Source organism: Equus przewalskii, chromosome 11 (genome assembly GCF_037783145.1).
Source record: "Equus przewalskii isolate Varuska chromosome 11, EquPr2, whole genome shotgun sequence".
Taxonomy (NCBI): Eukaryota; Metazoa; Chordata; class Mammalia; order Perissodactyla; family Equidae; genus Equus; species Equus przewalskii.
In genome coordinates, this window is record NC_091841.1 from 18,295,271 (window position 1) to 18,320,864 (window position 25,594).

Sequence of the window (25,594 nt, forward strand, 5' to 3'; positions counted from 1 at the left end):
CTGGGACACTCTTTTTCAAGATGCCTATATGCTTTGAAACAGTGGTATATGCTGGCCCTGATAGCTAGAATATATGACTCTGGGAACCAAGAAAGGGAAGTAGAAGTAGCCTGTATCACAATTACTCACACAGACACTTAGGGAGTTTGTCTTTCCTGTCACTGCAAATTTAAGACTGATGGACTGTGCATTTCTCTTCCTGAGAGCATTCACTGCTACCAGCCTGGGAGGTCTGAACCACTGGGGGAATTAACAACCACCAAAAGCAGCCTTCAACATATGATTGATGAGAATTGTTATATGTGGACTCAGCTTCCTGGTCCCTCAGCTTGGTTAACTCTAAGATCTCTGTTTTATACTGACTCCAGAGAATCCTCAACTACAGTAAGCTCCCGTAGACCACAGAAGTAACTGACTTTTATTGGCCAACTTCCTTTTGCTGTCTCATTTCCTCACTCCTATACTGGTGCTTCCTTGACTCCCAAAGAAAGTATTCAAACTTAAATCCTGGTTTCAGGTTCGGCTTCTCGGAAATGCAAACTGGTAAACCAACCTGGCCTGAAAAGCAAGAAGATAAAAGTATTAAAGCTTCTATGATTATAAAGAAACAAAATATCCTTGCTCTATTTCTTTTGCTAGGATATTTCCTAAATCTTTCTTCGCAGCAAGCAAAGATAGGGAACCTCCTTTCCTTGACATGTAGAATGGAACTTAGCTTTGGTCTGTACACCTATGTGTCTGTGTGTATATGTGTGTGTGTGATAGTCAAGCATTTAAAACTTGCCTTGTAAGTTGACCTTATATTTTGCAATAAATAAGATGTGTTCAAAAATAGTAACAGTAGTTATGCTTGTTTGGTAGAATCACAAATGATTTTTATTCTTTCTTTTCTACTTAGGCATACTTTACAATGATTTATAATAAACATGACTACTTTTGTCATTTAAAAATCAAAGTTAAAAGTTCTTAAAATAAAATTTCAGCTAAGTACCTTTCCATCCCTATGAGTGATTTCTGAAGGAGTTATATCTGTAAACATAGACATCTAGATGTGATTTGCTAAATCACCGTTACACAAGGTGCAATGTTTTCTATATAAATAAGAGGGCACTGTCTACTGTCTTAAGAGAGAAAATCTAGTCTGGTTCTTGCTAAGAGAAGACTAGAGGTGTAATAGTAGGATATCTCAGACTTCAGCATGGATTACCATAGGCTGCAGTGTAGATAAAAAGAGAAGGGACTGAATATACCTTTTTTTAAACCCAAAATTGCTGGACACAGTCATGCATCAGAGTGAAAAGAGAGCAAGGGAGATTGTTGACCTCCCTAGTCCATGAAGAAGTAATAGTAGCATCAGCCTTATTGGTATATAGAAAGCAGAAATTGTATATGCAATTAGGAATAGGAAAAAGATGGTTGGGTTGCAATAGGTGAGCCTCAGGTGGCTTACAGGAGACTCAATGAAATGTATTTCCCAACCTGCACAAAGTTGGGCTCTGTGCTTATTCAGAGTACCAGTCCTTTGAGGTTCACTTTGCTGTCACCTTTGGCATGAAGCTACCTTTGTGCCCAGATTGCTGTCATCTCCCTGGGCACTAGACTCTTTCATATTTTAGGAGTACCCTCACATTGTGGATGTGACAACTATAAATAATAAACTGCGCTACAAGGCACAGTTCTGTACTAGATAGAATTCTTCTGAAGACTTGATCTATACAGTAACCCTCCCTTATCCACAGGAGATACTTTTCAAGACTCCCAGTGGATGCCTGAAAGCACGGATACTACCAGAACCCTATATATACTATGCTTTTTCCTATACATACATGTTTGGGTTGCAGCAGCAAAACTAGCATGAATTTCTTTTTTCTTCACAATTTTATCGATAGAAGATTCATTCTTACTGTATATCTTAGTAACCTCAGCATGTGATTTTTTGTCTTTCCTTATTAAGTTGAGAAATATCATCTTTTCACCTAAAGGAAGCACTTTCAGCTTCTCTCTGGCACATCTGAATTACCAGCATCACTACTCTTGTGTTTTGGGGCCATTATTGAGTAAAATAAGGGTTACTTGAACATAAGCACTGCAATACTGTGTCAGTGGATCTTATAACCTAGACAGCTATGAAGTGACTAACCTGTAAATAATGTCTACAAAGTGGATCCAGTGGACCAAGGGACAATTCACATCCCAGGCAAGACAGAGCAGGAAGACACAAGATGTCATTATGCTACTCAGAGTGCTGTGAAATTTGAAATTTACGAATTGTTTATTTCTGGAATTTTCCATTTAATATTTGTGCACTGAGGTTGACTCCATCCAGGTGCTGAAACCACAGAAAGCGAAATCATGGATAAGGGAGGACTACTGCATTAGCATAAGTTCTGTATTGTCCCTTGCTATACTGCCTAGCACAATTATTTGTACAAAAACAACCCTCACTAAAAATATATTTTCAAGTGCCACCTTTAAAGACCTTATGGCATATGAGTGTCAGTTATACAAGGGATAAAAAATAAGCATGGGCCACCGTAAACAAGGAAGTAAGGACTCAACCCATCTAAGCCTTAGTCTCCTGGTCTATAAAATGGGGATGATAACAGTATCTGCTTCATAGGATTGTAACAATAATTAAATAAAAGAACTCAGGTAAAAATCTTAGCACATTGTCTGTCAAATAGCAAGTTGCCAATAAATGTTAGGTGTCATTATAATGAATTCGTTAAGAAAAGGAGATTAGAAAAACCAGAGCTGGAAGAAATCCTGTAAAACTCATCTAGCATCATTGTGAAGGGTATCTGTCCTTGAATCAGAACTTCCTGAGATCAAACCCCAGCTTTGCCATTTATCACATAGGTGTCTCGCACTCTCTTTGCCAGTTTCCTCATTTGTAAATGGATATAATTGTCTGGCCTAAGTGACGTAATACATCTAAAGTATTTAGTAAATATCACTTTGTAGTCACAATAAATCTTTGGTTATAATGATCAATTTCCTGGCTATTTTGCAAATGAGATAATCGTCATCAAAGCACCGGCCAATTGTCCAAGATCACACAGCAAGTTTGTGTCAGTTTTGGAACTAGAATCCATGTCTCCTAATCCCACCCAGTTTGAAAAAAAAAAGTCAAAATGCCTGTAAAGATCTCAAGACAAGATGTCATGAAGAATGAGTCTAGATCTGGCCTTGTTGAGAATCCACTGATGCAGCCTTCGCAACCTAGCCAAGGGCAAGATAAGACCAACAGGGGGCAGTACATGCACATCAACGAGGTCGGCTGTATGGATTTCCAGTCTCTTCAAATTCCTTTCATCTTCCTCCTCAAAATCACACCAGAAAATCGAAAACTAGACCATCAATGTCCTGACCACACCTCAGCACCATCTTTGCCTGTATAAGCTACAGATAGCCCTAATTGCACACTCTGCTCTCAACTCAGAACAGAATTTTTAACAACAGTTTGCTCCTGAAACCCATATTGTAAATTGATTTGCTGAACCAGAAACAAGCTTTTAGGAACTTAAGGAGCATCACTGCATCTAGGGCCATTAAATAATTCTAGTGCTTATAAAGTAGAAAATATTACCTTAAAAGCAGGGGGGTAACATTAAGATGCCTCACTTCCACCTCCAGAGCCCCCACCTCCAAAGTTAAAATATTTGAAATAGAAAATTAGGATTGCTTATTCTGAGAGTAAAACTGCAAGTGAGTGAAATATCACTGAGGTCAAAAATAGACAAAGCCACTTCTGAAAGATCTGTCCTGTTACATTGGACAGAAATAAGGTTAAATTGTTGCCTTATCTAAAGGAAGAGTACATTCATTAAAAGAGGAGTTTGCCAGTAATGCAACCACACACACAGACACACAGAAAAACCTCTAAAAACAGAGGATAAAGGGAAATTTCCTATCCAAACGTATTTTATATATATATGTGTATATATATATAAGGAATTCTGCAGTATCATTCTTATGGCAAATCTGATGCGCAATAGGATGCAGACATGAGGAATGAAACTTAAGGAGGGACCCCAAAAGTGGAGATAAGTCAATGTCATCCCCACACCACAGCCAGCCTGGGTACAGGTTAGAGACCACATGTCCCTGTTTCCATCCCAGTGAAACACAGGAGGCCATAAGGGAGTAGCAGTGTCATGCAGCAATTTGCCCTCACCCTCCGACTAATTGGGAACCCCAAAGCGCACTGGGTAAATCCCACTGCTGAGGAGTTAGAGATGGAAATCTAGTGGCTGCTTTCCTCCAAGTCCCTTTTGCTACTCTTAGCAAACAGCCTTGTCTTGGAGAAAGGAGTAATATAATGCCTGGGGGACAGTGAGTGTTCAGTACCATATTTGATGAAAGGACAGGGCTTAGGGAGCCTCAGTATCCTTTCCTCCAGTTTGAACCAGCCCATAAAGAATAGGCTGGAAATTGAGGACAGATTCCTTTATGAATATCCAAAGGCTCTGGCCAAACAGAAAGGGAAAGATGGAGGGTCTTAAGGATGCAGCTAGACAATAAGTAGAGATCTGATAAAATTAGTTCAGAACTGAATGAGATTGCTAAAATAGAAAGAGCTTTAGCTACAAAGCCAATTACAATTGTGTCCTGATCCCAGTCTAGTCACATTCCAGCTGTGTGACTTTGAGCAAGTTCCTTCCTGTCTGTTCTTATTCTCATCTGCACAATGAGGCTAAGGATCAGCTATAAAGCCTGCCTGAAAATTGTATTTAACATTTTGGAAGATAGTAGTTATGTAGCAAAAAGTAAAAAATACAATGACAAGAATCAGAAAATCACTGCAGAGCTGAATGTTTATTACTAACCATCAGCCCGCAGAGGCATGTATCTATGGCTTGCAGCAGCAAGCACCTCATAGGAAACCAAAATTTGGGTCTTTTGTTAGGCCTTCAGAAAGCACTTTTCCCCCTCCATGAGAATTTGTTTCACAGGCTTTGCAATTATTATCAGATGTAAAGATGATGAAAATAATGTGAGAGTGTAACCACTACCTCCCTTCCCAAAAAAGTGCACCTGGTACAAAAGACCTAGGGACATTTCTAATTAGGTTGGGAAAGAACCATCAGGCATGATACTGAAATGAGTCACAAGGCCTGACACTGCTAAGATGAGAAGGGATATTGGAGTGTATTTTAACTGAGACTTGCACCCACCCACCCTGCACCCTCCATCACAGAAAATATAGGACACAGTAGAATGTGGACATGCCTGGGTCTTAATGAGCCATCGATCCATCCATTCATTCTGTACTCATTAAGTCATGACTGAGCCCTCACTACAGCCAGGTTTTTGAAATACAGGACTAAAAAAGGCATGATCCTTGCCCTCAAAAAATTCACAATCTTGTGGAGGAAAGACACAACAATGATGACACCATGCCCGAGGAACAATGAGAACACAAAGGAGCTCCAGCTCTATCCAGGTTGATCATGAGAAAGTAAAAGTGCTACTTAAACTGGTTCTGAAGAATGAGTAGTAGTCTCCTAGAAAGGAGAGGAAAAGGTAGGACAGTGTGCATGAGCAAAGGCACATAAGTCCTCCTTATGACTCCACACATAGTCTAGTGTAGGAGCACAGAAGATGTGAAAGGGTACCAGATGATAAACTGATGGGCAGAGATAGCACATTCCCCTTTCTTGTGTGTCTTCTAAGAACGTCTAGTTGGATGTTCAGCACATATGTTCTCCGGAGAAGAGTGTTTATTATTAAACCTCATGTTGTCTGTAGATCTAATCTCCATATATGATAGAGTGGAATGAGAAGTATACTCTGTTGTGGTGGCAAAGAGGACTGAAGAACTTACCACAGCAGGGAAATGAGACAAGGCTTCCTTTTATCTAAGAGCTGGACAGACCCTCAGATATTATCCAAGGTAGTTTTCTTAACTTGGCATCCTTAAGTACTCAAAGAAAAATTCTGTTTTTATTCAATTTATAAAAATCATATGTATATTAGGATGACCACCCTATTATCGAGTTCTTCCATGCAATCTTGATAGTCAAATTTTGCATTTATGATTTTGAACATCTTGACACCAAATGATCTGCCAAAGTGATACCTTTTGGCTTCTGAGTTGGTATAATTTAGGATCCCCAGGTCCTGTACTTTGAGAACAAGTTTATCTAATGCCATCCCTCAATAAGCAATGAGGATATGGAGACCCAGAAAAGGGGTATGTCTTTGTAATGTATCCACTAATTTGTAACAAGGACTAAAACCCCAGAAGCCTGGATCAATGTTTGCTTTATCACAGATCAGCCACCACCCCCTCTGGATAAGCAGTCATCAATCCCATGAATTTCAGGATCTCTAGGTACAGATAAGTTCATAATTCACAAGGATGCAGTTTAACTTTTTTGTCACAGTTTCAACTTCCAGTTTAACTTGGACTAGGTCTGTGACCTACCTCTCTGAGAAGCAAGCAGAAAGGGTCAGGATAAATGTGTCCAGCTTAGGGTAAAAAAAAGATAGCTTTTAAACAAATCCACACTCTCTAATCTTCACATATTACAGAATTTGCGACTTCACACATATAGGAAGCAGGGGTTTTATTTTTTACATTCTGATGTGGGAGGAGCTCAATAAGTCCTGACCAGCAGATGACCTGCAAGCTGGCTCTGAACAGTTGGAGGCTCCCTACCCCTGCCCTCTCTATGGGATGAGTGCTCCACTTGCCCTTCCAATTCCCAGAAGCTACCCCAAGACAATGAGTTTGAAGTAGTAATATGGTAATGAAGTTATCTAGACTGTGTGCGTGACTGAACCCAGTTAAGGTTCCCTGTGTATATGACTGAATCCAGTTAAGGCACCCATATGAACTTTAGGATTTGGCAGGCAGTTGCAGAAATCTACACATCATATGCCTGCCCAAAAGAAGCCTTGTAAGTTCCCTTGCTTATTAAGCCTGTCACCTACCAATCTGGAGGGGGCTGCCTCTTTCTTCAGTCTCTCCCTGCCCTTGACATAAGAGCGATTGTTTCAGGTTACACCTGGAAGCTCCCTGTGAATTTGCATAACAACGGATGGTACCATGAAACTTCTGATCCTAAAGCAATTATTGATTTGTTGTTTAATTGAAGGGAGAAAATAACAACTTTCTTATTAGTAAAGTTTAAAAGCAGAGGAAGCAGTCAATTTGTGGTTTGCTTTATAGGTATTTGATACCTTATATGTAGTCACTGAATGAATGACAAGTTGATGTTACCTAAAACACCCATTTAATGCAATAAATAGTCGAACTTAGAAGTGGGAGATAAGTGAACCAGTGGGTGTGTGGATCCATGGAACTCTAGAACCTGGCACTTCAGCAGAATCACCTGGGGAGTATTAGGAAAAGGCAAACTTGACCCTGGACTAATTATCTTAGAATTTCCATGGCTGAAGCTCAGAATTCAACATTTACTAAAACTCCTCAGGTAATTCTGATGATTATCTAATCAACCCAAATGAACTCTTGCCATGTTTTTCAATGGAAAAGATTCTAAGTTAATTGATTGAATTAGCTATGGCAATCAATTATAATCCTACCTGAGATGTAAGACCTCCCAGCATCAAGGTAACTGTTGATACCGACCCTGATTCCATCGTAATCCTGATTTTATAGATGACATTCACAAAGGTGACAAATTTTTCCCAAGGTCACATAGCCTGCTTAATTGTGGAACTGAAATTTGAACCCAGATCTATCTGGCTCCATAGTTAACACTCAACTACCACACTATATGGCCTATCGAACATGTTTACCTTTGGGAATTACTTTTATTAAAAGGTTGTGGACTCTGTGTTATAGAACCTGAGAACAGCCTGGGTTGATAACTTATTCTGTATATGACATTGGATGAGTCTCAATATCTCTACATCCTCACCTGTTAAAGCTCTAAGCTTTCTCAGGTTCATTTCTTTGAGGTCATTTGACATTCTATGAACTTTGTTTCAGTTGGTATGCTAGACACATTTCATTAGGTAATTAGCAATCCAAGTCCTCTTGACTATATGCCAAATGAATGGAGCAACCTACAGATATCACAGGGCTAAAGAGGAAAGATCTCTAAGGGATATAGCAGACGGAAAAGGCTTTTTGGAGAAGATAGGCCTGAAACATTTATCACTTTCCTCCCTGGTTACTATATTTACAAAGATTTTGTTTTTATTTAAGCTAATGTGGTGGCGTGGCCTGGTAAAAGTAGTCAATTACAGCCCCTTCAGTAGAGAAGAGGAATCCAATAGGCCACAGAGAAAAGCAGGCAGGGAGACAAAGTTGGTGGCTCCATGCTTCCTGCAGACCACCACAGTGTAGGGACAGCATTTTGCCATCAGCTTTGAGTCAGCTAGAAGTTGTAGCCAAATGCCCAACAGTTTCTTGGAGTTGAGTCTTCTTTCCTCAGTGAGGCCTGTGGGAGCCTCATCCATCCACTCCATCCTTGTGATTGTGGGAAGGGGTATCTAAGGAAGAGATTCTCTACCAGGGGTGATTTTGTCCCCCAATGATAAATGCAAATACCTAGAGAACCAGTTTGAATGTCATGATTTGGCAGGGGAAATAGGAGGAAAGTGCTATGGATGTCTAGTGTGTAGAGGCCAGGAATGCTACTGAACATCCTACAACACTCAGGACATCTCCCCCATCCCCAGCAATAAAGAATGATCTGGCCCAAAAGGTCAATAGTGCTAAGGTTGGGAAACTCTGATATAAGGGAACAGCAATCATAACAACAAAAAAAAGGTAGCTAAACTCACTAAGGTCAGCCATGAATAGAAGTGTCTCATTTTTACCCTCTCCTCCCCACTCCAACATCAGAGGGAATAGAGAGGAAAGCACCTGCAGTCACTAGGCCAACTCAGGCAAGGTTTTTGGCAGGGTGGGAAAAGATTTAAACTGAATACTAGGTTGATTTTGTAATAACTTCTTAATTTAAAAGAGCTTAAGACTCTCAAGAATTGCAAAAATTATGGCATAGAGTTCCCGCGTACCCTTCACCTAGTTTCTCCTTCTCCCAATAACGACATTACATAACCATAGCACATGGTCAAAAGCATAAAAGTGACTATGATACAAAACTGTTAACACAGGTACAGACATTTTTTGGACTTCACCAGTATTTGCATGCCCTCTTTTTTTTTTTTTTTTTTTGGGTATACAGTTTTTTAAAGTTTTGTCACATGTATAAACTCAAGTAACCACTACCATAATCAAGACACAGAACTGTTCCATTGCCACAATGAAACCCTCTCTCCTGTTACCCCTCAATAGTCACATCCTTCCCCCAGCACTTATCTCTGATAAGCATTGATCTGTTCTCCAACACCACAATTTTGTCACTTCAATCATGTTATGTAAATGGCATCATATAGTATATAGCCCTTTAAAGGTTTTGTTTTTTCCACTGATCATAGTGCTGTTGTGAGTCATTCAAGTTGTTGTATGTTTCAGTAATTTATTGAAATACTTACTTACTGATGCATAGTGTTCTAGTGTATGGATGAACCACAGTTGGTTTAACTATTTCCTTGTTGAAGGACATCTAGGTGGTTTCCAGTCTGGGGCTATGGTAAGTAAAGCTGCTATGGACTTTTGTGTTCAGGCTTTTATGTGAAAATAAGTTTTCATTTCTCTAGGACAAATACTCAGGAGTGCAGTTGCTGCATCACTCATATGATAAGTGTACATGAAACTTTATAAGAACCTACCAAACTGCTTCCAATGGATCTGTACCATTTTACATTCCCATCAACAATGCATGTGAGATCCACTTATGAGAATGATGTTTTAAAATGAAAAATGGTACTCACTAAACAAGAAAAATCTCACATAAGCAACCTCAAACGACACCTAAGAGAACTAGAAAAAGAAGAACAAACAAAGCCCAGAGTCAGTAGAAGGAGGGAAATAATAAAAATAAGAGCAGAAATAAACGATATTGAAACAAAAAAGACAATAGAAAGGATCAATGAAACAAAGAGTTGGTTCTTTGAAAGAATTAACAAAATTGACAAACCCCTAGCCAGACTCACCAAGAAAAGAAGAGAGAAATCGCAAATTAATAAAATTAGGAATGACAGAGGAGAAATCACAACAGATACCAATGAAATACAAGAGATCATAAGAGAATACTATGAAAAACTATATGCCAACAAATTGAACAACCTGGAAGAAATGGACAAATTCCTAGACTCCTACAATCTCCCCAAACTGAATCAGGAAGAAATGGAGAATCTGAATAGGCCAATCACAAGTAAGGAAATAGAAACGGTAATCAAAAACCTCCCCAAAAATAAGAGTCCAGGACCAGACGGCTTCTCTGGAGAATTCTACCAAACATTCAAAGAAGACTTAATACCTATTCTTCTCAAACTGTTCCAGAAAATTGAGAAAGATGGAGTACTCCCTAACACATTCTATGAAGCCAACATCACTCTGAACCCCAAACCTGACAAGGACAACACAAAGAAGGAGAACTACAGGCCGATATCACTGATGAACATAGATGCAAAAATCCTCAACAAAATTTTGGCAAACCGAATACAGCAATACATCAAAAAGATTATACACCATGATCAAGTGGGATTTATACCAGGGACACAGGGATGGTTCAACATCCACAAGTCAATCAACGTGATACACTACATCAACAAAATGAAAAACAAAAACCACATGATCATCTCAATAGATGCAGAGAAAGCATTCGACAAGATCCAACACCCATTTATGATAAAAAATAAATAAAATATATCAATAAAATGGGTATAAAAGGAAAATACCTCAACATAATAAAGGCCATATATGACAGACCCACAGCCAACATCATACTCAATGGACAAAAACTGAAAGCCATCCCTCTGAGGACAGGAACAAGACAAGGGTGCCCACTTTCACCACTCCTATTCAACATAGTACTGGAGGTGCTGGCCAGAGCAATTCAGCAGGAAAAAGAAATAAAAGGAATCCAAATAGGTAACGAAGAAGTAAAACTCTCGCTGTTTGCAGATGACATGATCTTATATATAGAAAACCCCAAAGAATCCATAGAAAAACTATTAGAAATAATCAACTACAGCAAAGTAGCAGGGTATAAAATTAACGTGCATAAATCAGTAGCATTTCTATACACTAACAATGAACTAACAGAAAAAGAACTCAAGAACTCAATCCCATTCACAATCGCAACGAAAAGAATAAAATACCTTGGGATAAACTTAACCAAGGAAGTGAAGGATCTATACAATGAAAACTACAAGACTTTCTTGAAAGAAATTGACGATGACATAAAGAGATGGAAAGACATTCCATGCACATGGATTAGAAGAATAAACATAGCTAAAATGTCCATACTACCTAAAGCAATCTACAGATTCAATGCTATCCCAATCAGAATACCAAGAACATTCTTCACAGAAATTGAACAAACAATCCTAAAATTCATATGGGGCAACAAAAGACCGCGAATTGCTAAAGCAATCCTGAGCAAGGAAAACAAAGCCGGCGGACTCACAATCCCCGATTTCAAAACATACTACAAAGCTACAGTGATCAAAACAGCATGTTACTGGTACAAAAACAGGTCCACAGATCAATGGAACAGAATTGAAAGCCCAGAGATAAAACCTCACATCTATGGATAGCTAATCTTCGACAAAGGAGCAGAGGGCCTACAATGGAGAAAAGAAAGTCTCTTCAACAAATGGTGCTGGGAAAACTGGACAGCCATATGCAAAAGATTGAAAATTGACCATTCTTTTTCACCACACACCAAAAAAACTCAAAATGGATCAAAGACCTAAAGATTAGGCCTGAGACAATAAGTCTTTTGGAAGAGAATATAGGCAGTACACTCTTTGACATCAGTTTCAAAAGAATCTTTTCGGACACTATAACTCCTCAGTTGAGGGAAACAATAGAAAGAATAAAGAAATGGGACTTCATCAGACTAAAGAGCTTTTTCTTCAAGGCAAGGGAAAACAGGATTGAAACAAAAAAACAGCTCACTAATTGGGAAAAAATATTTACAAGCCACTTATCGGACAAAGGGTTAATCTCCATAATATACAAAGAACTCACACTGCTTAACAACAAACAAACAAACAACCCGATCAAAAAATGGGCAGAGGACATGAACAGACATTTCTCAAAAGAAGATATGAATATGGCCAATAGACACATGAAAAGATGTTCATCATCGCTAATCATCAGGGAAATGCAAATCAAAACTACACTAAGATATCACCTTACACCCGTTAGATTGGCAAAAACATCCAAAACCAAGAGCGACAAATGTTGGAGAGGTTGTGGAGAAAAAGGAACCCTCATACACTGTTGGTGGGAATGCAAACTGGTACTGCCACTATGGAAAACAGTATGGAGATTTCTCAAAAAGTTAAAAATTGAAATACCCTATGACCCAGCCATCCCATTACTGGGTATCTATCCTAAGAACCTGAAATCAGAAATCTCAAGAGTCCGTTGCACCCCTATGTTCATCGCAGTATTATTTACAATAGCCAAGGTGTGGAACCAACCTACATGCCCAGAAACTGATGATTGGATAAAGAAGATGTGGTATATATACACAATGAAATACTACTCGGCCATAAAAAAAGACAAAATTGGCCCATTCACAGCAACGTGGATGGACCTCGAGGGTATTATGTTAAGTGAAATAAGCCAGTCAGAGAAAGACGAACTCTATATGACTCCACTCATAGGTGGAAATTAGTATATTGATAAGGAGATCTGATCGGTGGTTACCAGGGAAAAGGGGGGTGGGGGGAGGGCACAAAGGGGTAGTGGTGTACCCACAACATGACTAACAATAATGTATAACTGAAATCTCACAAGGTTGTAATCTATCATAACATTAATAAAAAAAATTAGAAGAAAAAAATGAAAAATGGTATATCTTAATAGCCCATTGAGACTTTTTGTTTTGTTTTTTGAGAAGCATTAGCCCTGAGCTAACATCCACAACCAATCCTCTTTTTCCTGAGGAACATTGGTCCTGAGCTAACATCTGTGCCCATCTTCCTCTGTTTTATATGTGGGACTCCTGCCATAACATGGCTTGTTAAGCAGTGCATAGGCCTGCGCCAGGGATCCAAACCAACAAACCCCGGGCCACCCAAGCAGAGCACACAAACTTAACAGCTGCACCACCAGGCCAGCCTATTGGGACTATTTTAATAACTAAAATGACTGTACATCTAATGCATATAAATGCAATCATATTAATGGAACTCACTGCCTACCCAGAAAGAGAAGTCCCAAAGAGCACAGGAGGTAGCAGTTATTATAGAAAATAAAACTATTTATCTTTATATCTAAACAAGTAGAGACTTCACGGTCAAACATTCTGTCAGTAAATGCCATTTTCTTTGAAAGGGAAATTTCTGTTTCCGGTTTTTATTTCTTAAGGACAAACATGACTGCCACTTGGAGGTTCTGGTCACCATGTGACAACTCATAGTATTGTCCAGAGATCAACGAATTCCAGCCAAGCGCAAAGAACTTGGCTTCTTAGTGAGTCTGGTTGACCTTATGTGAAAAATTAGTCCTTTTAATAAACTTGGAAACAACTGGAGCTGCAGTTAATGATATGAGTATCATATCATACAGGATAAGCTATTTAACCTCACCAATCTAACACAAATTGTAACAAACGATAGTTCCCACATCATACTTTTTGGGCAATTTGATAGTGTGTAGAAAGCAGTTAACACAGTGCCTCAGACATAGTGAATATTTAATAAATGTTTTCTATTTTCAGGAGAAAATGTCATGTAATAGGGGAGAATAAAAGATTAGAGAGGTTTTGATTCCTGTTAATGAATAATGCATTAATAGTGAAAAAGATGTCAGAACGAGCTGTTTTATAATAGGGTTCAATTAGTTTTGAGGCACATTGAGTATAATTTACTAACTGTTATCTCCAGGTATGAGGAAATAAATATTTATATCTTCACTTATCCAGTGCACTAGCCACTACCCACAAGTGGCGATTTACATTCAAATTTGAATTCACTAAATTAAATCAAAATTTATTTTCACTAACCACATTTCAACACTAGCCACATTTCAAGTCCTCAATAGGCGTATGTAGCTGGGACCTACTGTCTTGGATAGCACAGTTATAGAACATTGCTGTCTTGGCAGAAAGTTCTATCGGTCACAGCAGACAGATCCTCAGACCTTTAATCATACTTTTAAATACTTGAACTTTTTAATAATATTATGTATTTTGCTTTGTGTTTAAAAGTATTTCCCAGAAGAATTCCATAGGCTTTACCAGAGTGCCAAATATGATTTAGAGCCACAGTAAAAGATAATAACTAGAGGTAGAGATGTTGACATACCTTTGTGGTGAAATACTGAGAGTCAACATTATTGCACAAGGAGAAAAGGTACAGGCAAAGGAGGCAAAATCTTAGGAAACACTCACCTGATGGGAGGATAAAATAATAAATGATGGGGACAGGAAAAGAACCAAGAGTACTCAGTATCCAGAAGCCAGGAGAGGAAAGAATTGGGTGGTTAACTGGGCCAGATGCTACATGGAGATGAAGAGGTTAAATATGGAGCAGGGGCTCCTGGTTTGAACAGCTAATCAGTCATGGTAACCGAGGGGAGAAATTTCTGTGGTTGGTGGGTGTAGTAGCCAGTTTACATGGAAATAAGTGGGTGCTAGGAGTGGAAGCAGTACCTGAAGACTATTCTTTCAAGAATTTGGCAAGAATGAAGGAAAATGAGGAAGGGTATAGAATGAAACATTTTTTAATGGACTTGCAGTTATGTAGAGACAATGGAAAATGTGCTCATAGTCAAGGAAATACCAAGAATGTTCTATTGGAGGTTGGACAGAAGGGAAGAGAGTAGGCTGTGTTACAGCCAATATTTCTCCACTTGCCCCTCATCTTTATGTGAAGGAAGCCTCTGACCTTGGGGCCATCCCTGAAAGATAGATTAGGCTAGAAGCCAGTGATCATGTTCCAATACTAGCTTTACAGGACAAATCTTTCATTTAGGAAACTCCATTTCCAAAAAGTCTGCTCTGAGGCCTTTTCATTCTTCACAATTCAGCTTAGGGTCTCCTCCATCAAGGCTTCCCTGAATTCCCAAAGACAGTTTTGGGCCTTCTCTTTCTGTGATACCGATAACATCCTATAAATGCTTCTCTCTCACCTTGAACCAAGATGCTTGAGAGTTAGTGTTTCGTCTTGTTTTTATTGGTCTCCTCAGCATCCAGCTTGTAAAAGGAGCTTGTTGAATAAATAAACTAATGAACATTATGTCTATATATTTATCCCTTTAGCCTTTCAAAAATCCTTCTTGGCTATTGTGCATAATACCACAATGAACAAGGGGTGCATAAGTCTCTTTGAATTGTTGATTTACAGGTCTTTGGGTAAATACCCAGTAGTGAGACTTATATGTAAGTGGTGTACACACACACACACACACACACACACAATGGAATACTACTCAGCCATAAAAAAGACAAAATCGTCCCATTTGCAGCCACATGGATGAACCTATAGGGCATATGTTAAGTAAAATAAGCCAGACAGAGAAAGACAAATACCATATGATTTCACTCATATGTGGAATATAAACAAACTTACAGACAAAGAGAATAACTTAGTGGTTACCAGGAGGAAGGAGGGTGGAGGGTGGACATAAGGGGTAAAGGGGGACACTTGTACGGTGTATGACAAACAATACTGTACCACTGAAATCTCACTATGTTACAAGCTATGATGACCAAAATAAAATATGTGTATATTACCAACCCCTCAAAAAACATATTCCATCTTTGCCAAAGGGAATTCCTTTTACCAACTTGGACTTACTAAGGCCAAGAAGGGGCAATTATTAAATTTTTAATGAAAATAACGAGCATAAATTCTCAAATAGAAATTTGATAAAATGTGTCAGTAGCTTTAAGAACAAATATTTTGATCCATTATTTCTCATTCAAGACATTTCTCCTACAGAAATAGTGCAGAAAAGTACTTACCTAAAAGGATTTCCTTACTTCATCATTAATAATGGGAACAATTTCACAATCACCTAATCAATAATAGGGATATAGCAAAATAAAGAATGTTACATCCTTAGTGTGGAATGCTAGTAGTAATTTAAAGTGCTTCCTTCCAAGAATATTTTACAGAGCTGAAATGATGAAAAATATTCTAAGTAGTCAAAAGCAGGAAACAAAATAGCATACATAATTTAATTGGCCCATTTTTATTAAAAAGATATAAATACATATGTGCATATATATGTACATATATGTATGTGTGTGTATATGAGTGTATATAATGATGAATCTAAAAGGGAGATGGCCAGGGCGAGCCTGGTGGTGCAGCAGTTAAATTCACACGTTCCACTTCAGTGGCCCGGGGTTTGCCAGTTCAGATTCCAGGTGCAGATCTATGCACCACTAGTAGAGTCATGCTGTGGCAGGTGTCCCACATATAAAGTAGAGGAAGATGAGCACAGATGTTAGCTTAGGGCCAGTCTTGCTCAGCAAAAAGAGGAGGATTGGCAGTGGATGTTAGTTCAGGGCTAATCTAAAAAGAAAATTAAAAAATTAAAAGAGAGATAGCCATCTCTGTGTGGTAGAATTAATGGTAATTTATTTTCTTCTTTTTATTTTCGATAGAGTCAGACATCTGCTGTTTCATTCTTTGTTCTACTGGCAATAGTACTCACACATTTTCCTTTGGGTAACTACCTCTCCTGGATTGACATGGTGTGACTCTAGGGAGCTAACTTCATCAGGTGGATTCATGACTTCTTGGGCTCAGTTCATGAGCAGGGTTCGAGATCCAGGTCTGTGGACCTGGTTTCTCTCTTCCTGGTGCCATAGAATGAGAGTCAATCCAGGTATCTTTTTCGTGCTATTGGTAAGGAGCTTATCTTTGTATGGATTTAAAGCTCAAACTACCAAAGAAGTAATATGCCTGAGGGCAACATGGAGAAGAATGAAGTTGGACAATGAAGAACAGAAACAAGGACTAAGTCTTGAAAAAAATTACTTTTCCCCATTAGATCTAATCATGCTTAAAGACATGTGTAGCTCTGGAATTTTCAGTTTTTTGAGCTAATGAATTATCTTTTTTTATTAATTTTGGGGACATACATTCCACTTTTTTTAAATCACTTTGATTTGTGTTTTGTCTTTAAACTCATGGAGTCATTACTGATATGGATACTCTTTTAAGCGTATAGGACAAGTTATTGAATCAAGGGAGACAGAGGTAACTTCCAGCCTCAGTGATTGCTAAAATCTTCTCAGAGGAGAAATCATCTGAGCTGGACCTTGGAGAAATGAAAGAGACAGCAAGTATAAGAAGCAGACGTAAGCTGGGTTTTGTAGGGGTGTAATGTAAGGCGGTAGGTAAGATGTTTCTTCTGAAGTAGAGAATGTGTGGCGGAGCAATAAGAGATAGGGTGGAGCCAAAATTTTGACTACTAGCCTAATGTGTTTAGAAATTATCCTATAAAAAATTAAAGCTCCACTAAATGTTTTTAATAAGGGTATGTGACCTTTTGAAAATTATCCTCCAAGAAAAATAATTTAGTGAGAGTGCTACCTAATAAAAGTGTACAATGGGGGTTTCTCTTTGGCACCCTCGTTCACGCTTCCCTTCAGTCTATGATCTCTTCTCTAGGAAATTTACCAGGTAATCTCCTAGCCTTCAATTTACTCTTTGATTTATCCTCCATACTTTTTTTAGATGGACCTTTTCAAAGGTCTAATTGAGACACCTGAAAAACCAAGATGTTTCTTAATGTATATTCTGCAACATGAATAAATCTCACAATAATTATGTTGAGTGAAAAACAGCCAGACTGCCCCACCAAAAACACATAGTGTATGGTTTCTTTTATATAAAATTCTATAAAAATAAAAGAAAATTGATTAGGGATTGCCTGGAACTGGGATAGGTCTGGGGGTTGTGCTTGTGAGAATGATTACAAGAGGGCATGAAGAAACATCTGGGAGTGATGCACAGGATCACAATCTTGATTGTGGTGATGGTTTCATAGCTGTATACATATGTCAAAACCCATCAAGTTGTACCCTTTGCATATGTTCAGTTTAGTCTATGACAATTAACTCTCAATAAAGCTGTTTGAAAAGAAAAAACAGCCAAGATGACCATGAGGTCTAGTTTTAAAGCAACAAACAAAAGAAACGCTCTACAACTAAAAATTAATTTTCAAAATAGTTCTTGCATTTCTTGAACCCTATAGCAATAACTCTCTAAAATACTCCTATTCTCTTTTGTTCCCATGTCTTCTGGATCCCTCAGGTGCTCATACAGCTCTTTATTTTAAATTCCCTGAAAATTTCACCTTCAGCCGCCAGTCTAAGTATATTCTGTATTTTTCTAATTTGTATTAAATCCACTTCCAGACCTCAAATTTTGGCAAGAATGTCCCAAATCAAGCATTTTTTTAGTGCTATTCTTTGCCCTTATATGGCATAAGAATCCCAGGGTTTACTTGCTTCTGACGGAAATGAAATGATAGAGGATGCCCCAGCATCATTTCGTGGCAGTCACTCTCATTACTGTGGAGCATTTTGTTACACAAAACTATTTTTAGCGGTTAACATTTACTGATTCTTCCATTGTGCCATTCACTGAGCTAAATGCATTTTCTTACTCCTCATAAGAACGCATAAGAAAGGTGCACAGTACCTCCCACTCACTTGCTGTGTAACCTACGGCTGGTCTCTTGCCTTCTCTGATCATCAGTTTTCTCTTGTAAAGCAATATGAAACTAGGTATCTCTTCCAATTCTGGCACTGAATTTTTCTCTCTTTACTACAGATAAAAATACCAAAAAAAGAGACTGTAACAAAGGAAGTGGGAGGATTCCATGCTATAAAATGGTCGCGTTTTTCTGGGCTGGCCATATATGGACATTTATTGGTCTAAAGTGACTTCATCACTTGAGCAACATACAGTGATCCTCTCAGGACAGATTGGGACCACAAGGAATTCTCTGGAACGATAGGCACAGTCACGTTCTTAGAGACTTTCTGATCACTCCAAGATCTTGTTTTCTAAAAACAGTATCATATTAACATAAACCAAATGGTTAATTCCAGGGGAGGGACAGGAAAAGTGAACCTGGTACATCTTTGTATGCCAGGAAGTAAGGATGTGCTCAAAAGTTGATGGGGATATATCAAAAGAACAAGAAGTCAAGTTGAAAGATCTTCCTTTGCCCATAACTGGTAAATTTGCAAGATGAATAATGATAAGAAAGGATAAAAGTCCATTGATTTATAAAGAATCCATGAGTTCTTACTCATACAAATAAATTAGATAGATAAATAAGTAGATAGATAGATAGATAGATAGATAGATAGATAGATAGATAGATAGATAGATAGATGTGTCCTTACACATGCAGTGTGAAAGAAATAAAGCAAATGTGGTAAAATTTTGACAATTGGTGAATCTAGATGACAGGTATAGGAGTATTCACTTCTCTATTCTTGGAACTTTTATGTATGTTCCAGATTTAAAAACGTGAACATTTGAGGAGAAAATTAAATCCAGTGATTTTGTTCTTAAATGACTGTGAACTATGGGCTTCAAAAACTCTCTGGAAATGATAACATTTCTTCTCTCTGTAATGCCAAGAGATCCCAGAGATGTAATGATCATTGATCAATAAAATCTCACCCTGATCACCCACAAGTCCTTTCTGAATTTTAATTAACTCTTTCATACAGACAACCTTCCTGCTCCATTTTGCAAAAATGTTAAATTTTGCCATCTTTAATTCTGATAAATTATTTTGTTATGATGATTAGAAAATGCATAGTATGTATCTTAACTAATAAGTTTCTAATTCTATGCCCAGAGTTGATATGATAGAGGTGCTGAAAATGAGGTAAAAAATGTTGAATTCCAAATAACCAATAAATTTATTTTAATTTACATTGTCAACAAGCCTCCATCTATCATATGAATCACCATAATGGATTCCTATCTTCACACACAAAGACCTGTCTAGATTTTGCCTGCAGAGAAGCTGAGTCTGGTCAGTTAAATCTTCAGTCTTCATTGTGAAACACAGACACACACATATACTTCTTACAGATGCACTTAGGGTAAGTACCATTGAGATCTTCAGAAAGACAGTGATAGTTTTCTCTTCACTTGAATATACATGGTGAAGGGGACATACCTTACTAATCTCTGAAAGGTCCACAGAAAGGAAGATAGAAAGGATAATGAATAAAAGAAGGAGGAAGAGGGGAGGAAAAGAAGGAGAGAGAGGGCAAGGTGCAGAAGGAGAGAAGAAAAAGGTAAGAAACAGGAAAGAAGAAGAATCAAGACCTCACTTGTGTGATGGAGTCTGTTTCAAGAAATCAACATGTTCCAATAATATTTGCACACAAACTTGGCCCCAGGCATCCACAGTGGATATGTAGGAGGGGTGTGAAATACCTCTAAATGTGGTCTGCACGTTCTAGATGCCAAATGACGTTATGCAACGTTCGTCAACCTGGGGAGCACGAGCCAAGTGTCTAATGAAACCACACGGTATACCTGCAATATCTTCCAAAATTGAGATGAGAATATACTAGCTACTATTGAGCAGGAATCAAACTTGCCATGAAGTTTAAAATAAAACTGAATTAGCCAACGATTTGAAGTTACTTGAAGCTTCGCCACCAGGGCATGCATTTATTTTCGTTGAATATAAGAGTCATTAAGAGAAAAATTAGAAGAGGCCAGCTCCATCTCCACCACTTTTGAGCAATCTGACAAAATATTTAATCTCTCTGAATCTGATTTCCCCTGCCTAAGACTTGGAGCTAATAATACTTATCACATACCAGTATTGTGAGAATTAAGTAAAATGAGGTAAGAACATATGACAAATGCATGCAAATGCTTGAAAGAATGTCTCTTATTCTCCCTCTTTCTCACTACAAATCAAGTCCCTGAGAGACCAACTAAAGGACATTGGCAAACCATTGGCAAACCTTAAACTTCGTCCCAGCCCCCTGGTCATTCATTCACGCATTTGTTCACTTATTTAACAAATATTTAGGGAGAATCTAATCCTAGGCCAGATTCTACAAATAGGATGACAAACCAAACAGACAAAATTACTGCCCTCTTGGACCTCAGAATGTAATTCCCTGCTCTATCCTCTAGCCATTCTCATCTCTTCTTTGATGAGTTCAGCAGAAGAAATCTTGGCTGTTCACATTTTCCTTTTCAGGATTACGTCTCCATTTCTCCCTTCTCTACATGAGATAAGGCAGTAGCTGAGACAACAAAAGTAAGTTATTTTGATGAAGCTGTGAGAATATGAGGCCATGCTGCCCCACTTGAATCCTGCTCATGGTAGGACCAGAGCCAGCCAATCACCAGCTGTCAGAGGTCCAGCTGAGTGCTAGGAGCCTCTGTGACTAAAGCAGTCCTTCCTGAATGTCTGCACTGAAACCATGAGACTCTTCAAAGCCAAAGCACCAGTAGCTAGCTGGGGTGCTTTTCAGACAAACATTGTTGAAATGATAAGGTACCTGGGCCTTAATAATGATGGTCATTTAAATGACATTTTTTTAAAAAAGCAAATAAAATCAAGTGAAGCCCAGGGAACTGAGAGAAAAACTAACAGACACAGGTAACTACATTCCTGAGCAAAACTTGAAAAATGTACAATAATAATAATGGCAGCTGTTACATCTTGAGTAATTACAGGTATTAGGCACTAGATTAGCTTCTTGCCATATTAACATAATTTGATCATTTCTACAAATTTATGAGTATAGTTTTTGTTCACCCCTTTTTATAGAATAAGAAAGCTGAAGTACAAGGATAATAAGCTGGTGCAAAAATACTCAGCTTAGATATTTCTGGCTCCAAAGTTTATGTTGTTTCTAGTATTATAAACATCCTCTGCCTCCAGCATAAAACCAGTACAAATATTTTAAAGGAATGGATAGCTATCTCTGTAGTCTACTTGATATCCAAGCAGGCACAGACAGGAAACTAACAATTACAGAACCCCTGCTATGCACCAAGTGTTGCCAATGGCAACACCAGAGGAGGGATGTGAAGGTCTTTAACTAACTCCCTCAACACACACACACACACTTCCCACCAGTGTGTCTGTGTTTTGTGATATGACAAAAAGACTTTATCTGAAGATTACCTAAATGTCAACCAACTCCCCTGGACAAGCCCCTTACTTGCCCCCAGCAAACTTCCAACCAGATTGTTGCCCTAAAAACTTTGCTTACAACGAAATTCTGGAGTTATCCTGAATCTATGTATTTAACCCACCAAATATACCAAATGTATATATGATGGACTTGTGAGACTCCCATATGGAAGTCATGGAAACTACTGAGGGTTTTTGTGTAAATACCACAGCACTTACGTTAATTTACTGTAATCCTGAGAATTGTACTTATTCTTTCCTTTTATAGATGGGAAAACTAAAGCCCAAAGAAGTAAGGTAATTTGCATGGTGTTCTATAGTTAATAAGCGGTAGAGCTGAAATAGTAACCCAGACCCATCTAGCTCCAAAATCCATGCTTTTTCTTTCTTTCTTTGGTGCCCTATTTTATATTTTCTTAAAAACCTTGCTTTAGCTAATTATACAAATGACATGTATTCATTTGTCGAAATTCAGAAAATATCATAAAGAATAAGAAGAAAAAACTTCAATACTACTATAGTCCAAAGAGAACTAATGCCAACATTTTGGCATTTTTCCTTCCAATAATATACTATTCAGTATGTAGAATTTTATCAACTGATTTTTTTCACTTGTATTGCAAACATGAGATCATAACATTAAGAATTTTATAAAGCTTTGTTTTTAATATCCATATAATATTCAATACAGACATAATAATTGATCAGCCTTCTTCCTTATTGTTAGACATTTAGGGCAGTTCTGATTGTTAACAATTATTAATAGCACTAGAATAAAACATTTAGTACATAACTCTTGGCCTGAGTTACTACAGATTCACCTGGCACTGATTCCCAAATACGAGAAAGGGCTTTTTCTATTATTTCATGCTGCCTATTTTCTTCAAATTAATGTAAAATTCTCCTACCTCCCACCCCCACCACTCTGGAATGTCTCCTTCTTCCTCCTTTCTGAACCACTGAGCCAAGCTATTGTTACATGTATATGTCTAGACCCTAGGTTTGGAGGATAGAGTGGAAAGAGTTTGGGATTTGGAATCAGAAAATCTGAATTCATGGGCAAGTTTACTTCTCACCGGCCGGGTGACTCTGGCAGTTACCTGAGGTTTTCAGCTATGTTTTCTCACCTGGAAAATGAGACTATAATAGCACCTTCCTGAAAACATCAATTTGAGAATTAAATCAGATAAATTATGTGACAAGGGCTGTGTAAATCATCATGTATTCTAGCAAATGTCAATTGCTATTACCTTTAGGCATATTGACAGATTTAGTCAGCTTTCAAAGGGAAGTAAAAGAGATAAACTGGTTTACTCTTGATTTTCTTTTTGGATAATGTTTTTAGAGAAATGTTTATAAGGACGTTTAAAAACCCTCACATGTTAAATTAACAAATCTAAATGTCTTCATTCACATGCAGGTCAGAGAGCTGCTGAACCCAAACCAGCAAGACACAGAGCAGGCGAGTCATGTGACCCAAGCCTAGCCCCTCCTCCCTGTGGCATGACACAGCATTCAGCCAACTGCCATTGGCCCCAGATCTTTACTAAGGGATATTTAATGATGAAGGAGGATGCTACTAAGAGATCAGCCAGGAGGGAGAGAAGTGAAGAGAGACAGGTGGTCCAATTGCCCAGGAGAAAAGGGGGCACAGCCTCCATCACAGCAGAAAAGATTCAGGACAGACAGAGAAGTTAGAGGCTGGGAAGTTGTTCACTCTCAGGTTTGTGAGGAGACAACTAAGCTAAAAAGTTTTCTGTGGAGGTATAACATGGCAATGGAATAAAAGGAGAGGAAAAGGGTCATTTTAATGTTCCAGTCAGAGGTGAGGATTAGAAATTTCAGGAGTCAACTCAGAAAGCCTTCAATGGAGGTGAAGTTTGAAGAAAAAAATGAGGGCAATGAGAGCCTTGTAGGAAATGGTCAGCCCTACCTGAGTCAGAAGCTGGGGAACTGGAAACCAGAGGCAAATGAGAAAGCCGAGCCTTCTGTAAAGCAGGAGGCAAATGGGAAGTGTTGTGACACGCCCAGAAAAATGCTCAACACCTACAGCTGGCAGGAGATCCAGAGTCACAAACAGAAGGCAGATCAGTGGCTGGTAATCAATCGCAAGGTCTATGATGTCACTGGCTGGGCCAACAGGCATCCAGGTGGGTCCCAGATCCTCAACCACTATGCCGGGGAAGATGCTACGGTAAGGAAATCAAAGCTCTGCCCTCTCTCTCTTCCAGCTGCTGTGTGGTTAGGACCTTGGTTCTCTTCCCAAGAGTATTTCGAGAACATGTTCAAGCTCCACAATCGCTCCTCTCCTCCCAAACCAATTTTTCAGGATTTCTGTCCAACAAGAATTTCAGTGCAAATTAAGCCTGAAGGTCTATCACCAGTGATGGACTCAGATATTGATGTTGGATACTATGTTTGTGTATTCTCAGTTTAGTTCTGTTCTTGGTGTTTTGTTTTGTTTTGAAGTGGAGTCACTGTTTTGTAAGAAGAAGTTTACCAATAGGTGAGTAAAATCCAGACAAATATGTCTGCACACAAGTGGAAATTTCTCAGACTCTTATAATTGGAGTGTCTAAAGCAAAGACAGAAGTTCATCTGTTAGGCATCAAAAGGTTGTTAATAACAATAATGAAAACCTAGAATTACATAGCCTTTTAGACTTTGTAGAGCTGTCTTGCGTCCTGCAGCTCACTCAGTGTAATGCAGATGAAGAAAATGAAATGAGAGACATTAAGTGGCTGGCCCAAGGTCACCCAGCAGAAGATCTAAGATTCAAAATTTATCTTTCTTAAATTTCAGTCTTTGCACTTTTCTTCACAGCTTCTTCTCATCACCCTCCCCCACCAAAACGGCTAAGAAAAAAAAAAACTATAGATTTATTGGATGCCTAGAATATCCTAGACACATTCAAATGATTCACCTCACTGTGGCCTCACCATGAGGATGGTGGTTATTATCCCATATTACAGATGTGAAAATTAATGTTCAAAGAGGTAAATAGTGTGTCACACAGCGAGCAAGTAATAGTGCCAAATTTTGAAATCAGGTAGGTTTTTTGATCATAGAGCCTTTTATAGCTGAGTCCTTACCAAATTAAATTTCCATTTACTCTTTGATGGGGAGGTCTCTCAAACCCTTAATTCATTTAGGAATCTCTTTTACACTATTCTACAAGTAAGTTTGTTTTATCCCAGTTAGGAATTTTATTCTGCACATTGTACAGATAGAGAAACAGAGAATTAGAGGAGCTAAATAAATAACCCAAACTCAGAAAATAATAAGTGATCAGGCAGAAATTTAAACCTGGATTTCTTTTTAATTTGTTGCCTTTGTTGTTTTCACAGTGTAGTATACAAATTCCCCAGTTGGTTT

At 38.4% G+C, this 25,594-nt stretch overlaps 1 protein-coding gene and 1 long non-coding RNA gene across 2 annotated transcripts in view; one reads left to right on the forward strand and one right to left on the reverse strand.

Moving 5' to 3' along the window:
• The window catches only part of LOC139074354 (uncharacterized), a 75,393-nt gene extending 51,126 nt beyond the window's left edge, over positions 1 to 24,267 (reverse strand). Inside the window, exon 1 of the long non-coding RNA XR_011523877.1 lies at positions 24,153 to 24,267. This is a non-coding gene — a long non-coding RNA (uncharacterized lncRNA). The remainder of the gene's footprint in view (positions 1 to 24,152) is intronic.
• The window catches only part of LOC103561005 (fatty acid desaturase 2-like protein FADS2B), a 36,386-nt gene continuing 34,523 nt past the window's right edge, over positions 23,732 to 25,594 (forward strand). Inside the window, exon 1 of the mRNA XM_008535388.2 lies at positions 23,732 to 24,413. Coding sequence (XP_008533610.1) covers positions 24,030 to 24,413 — 384 coding nt within the window. The 5' untranslated portion in view covers positions 23,732 to 24,029. The remainder of the gene's footprint in view (positions 24,414 to 25,594) is intronic.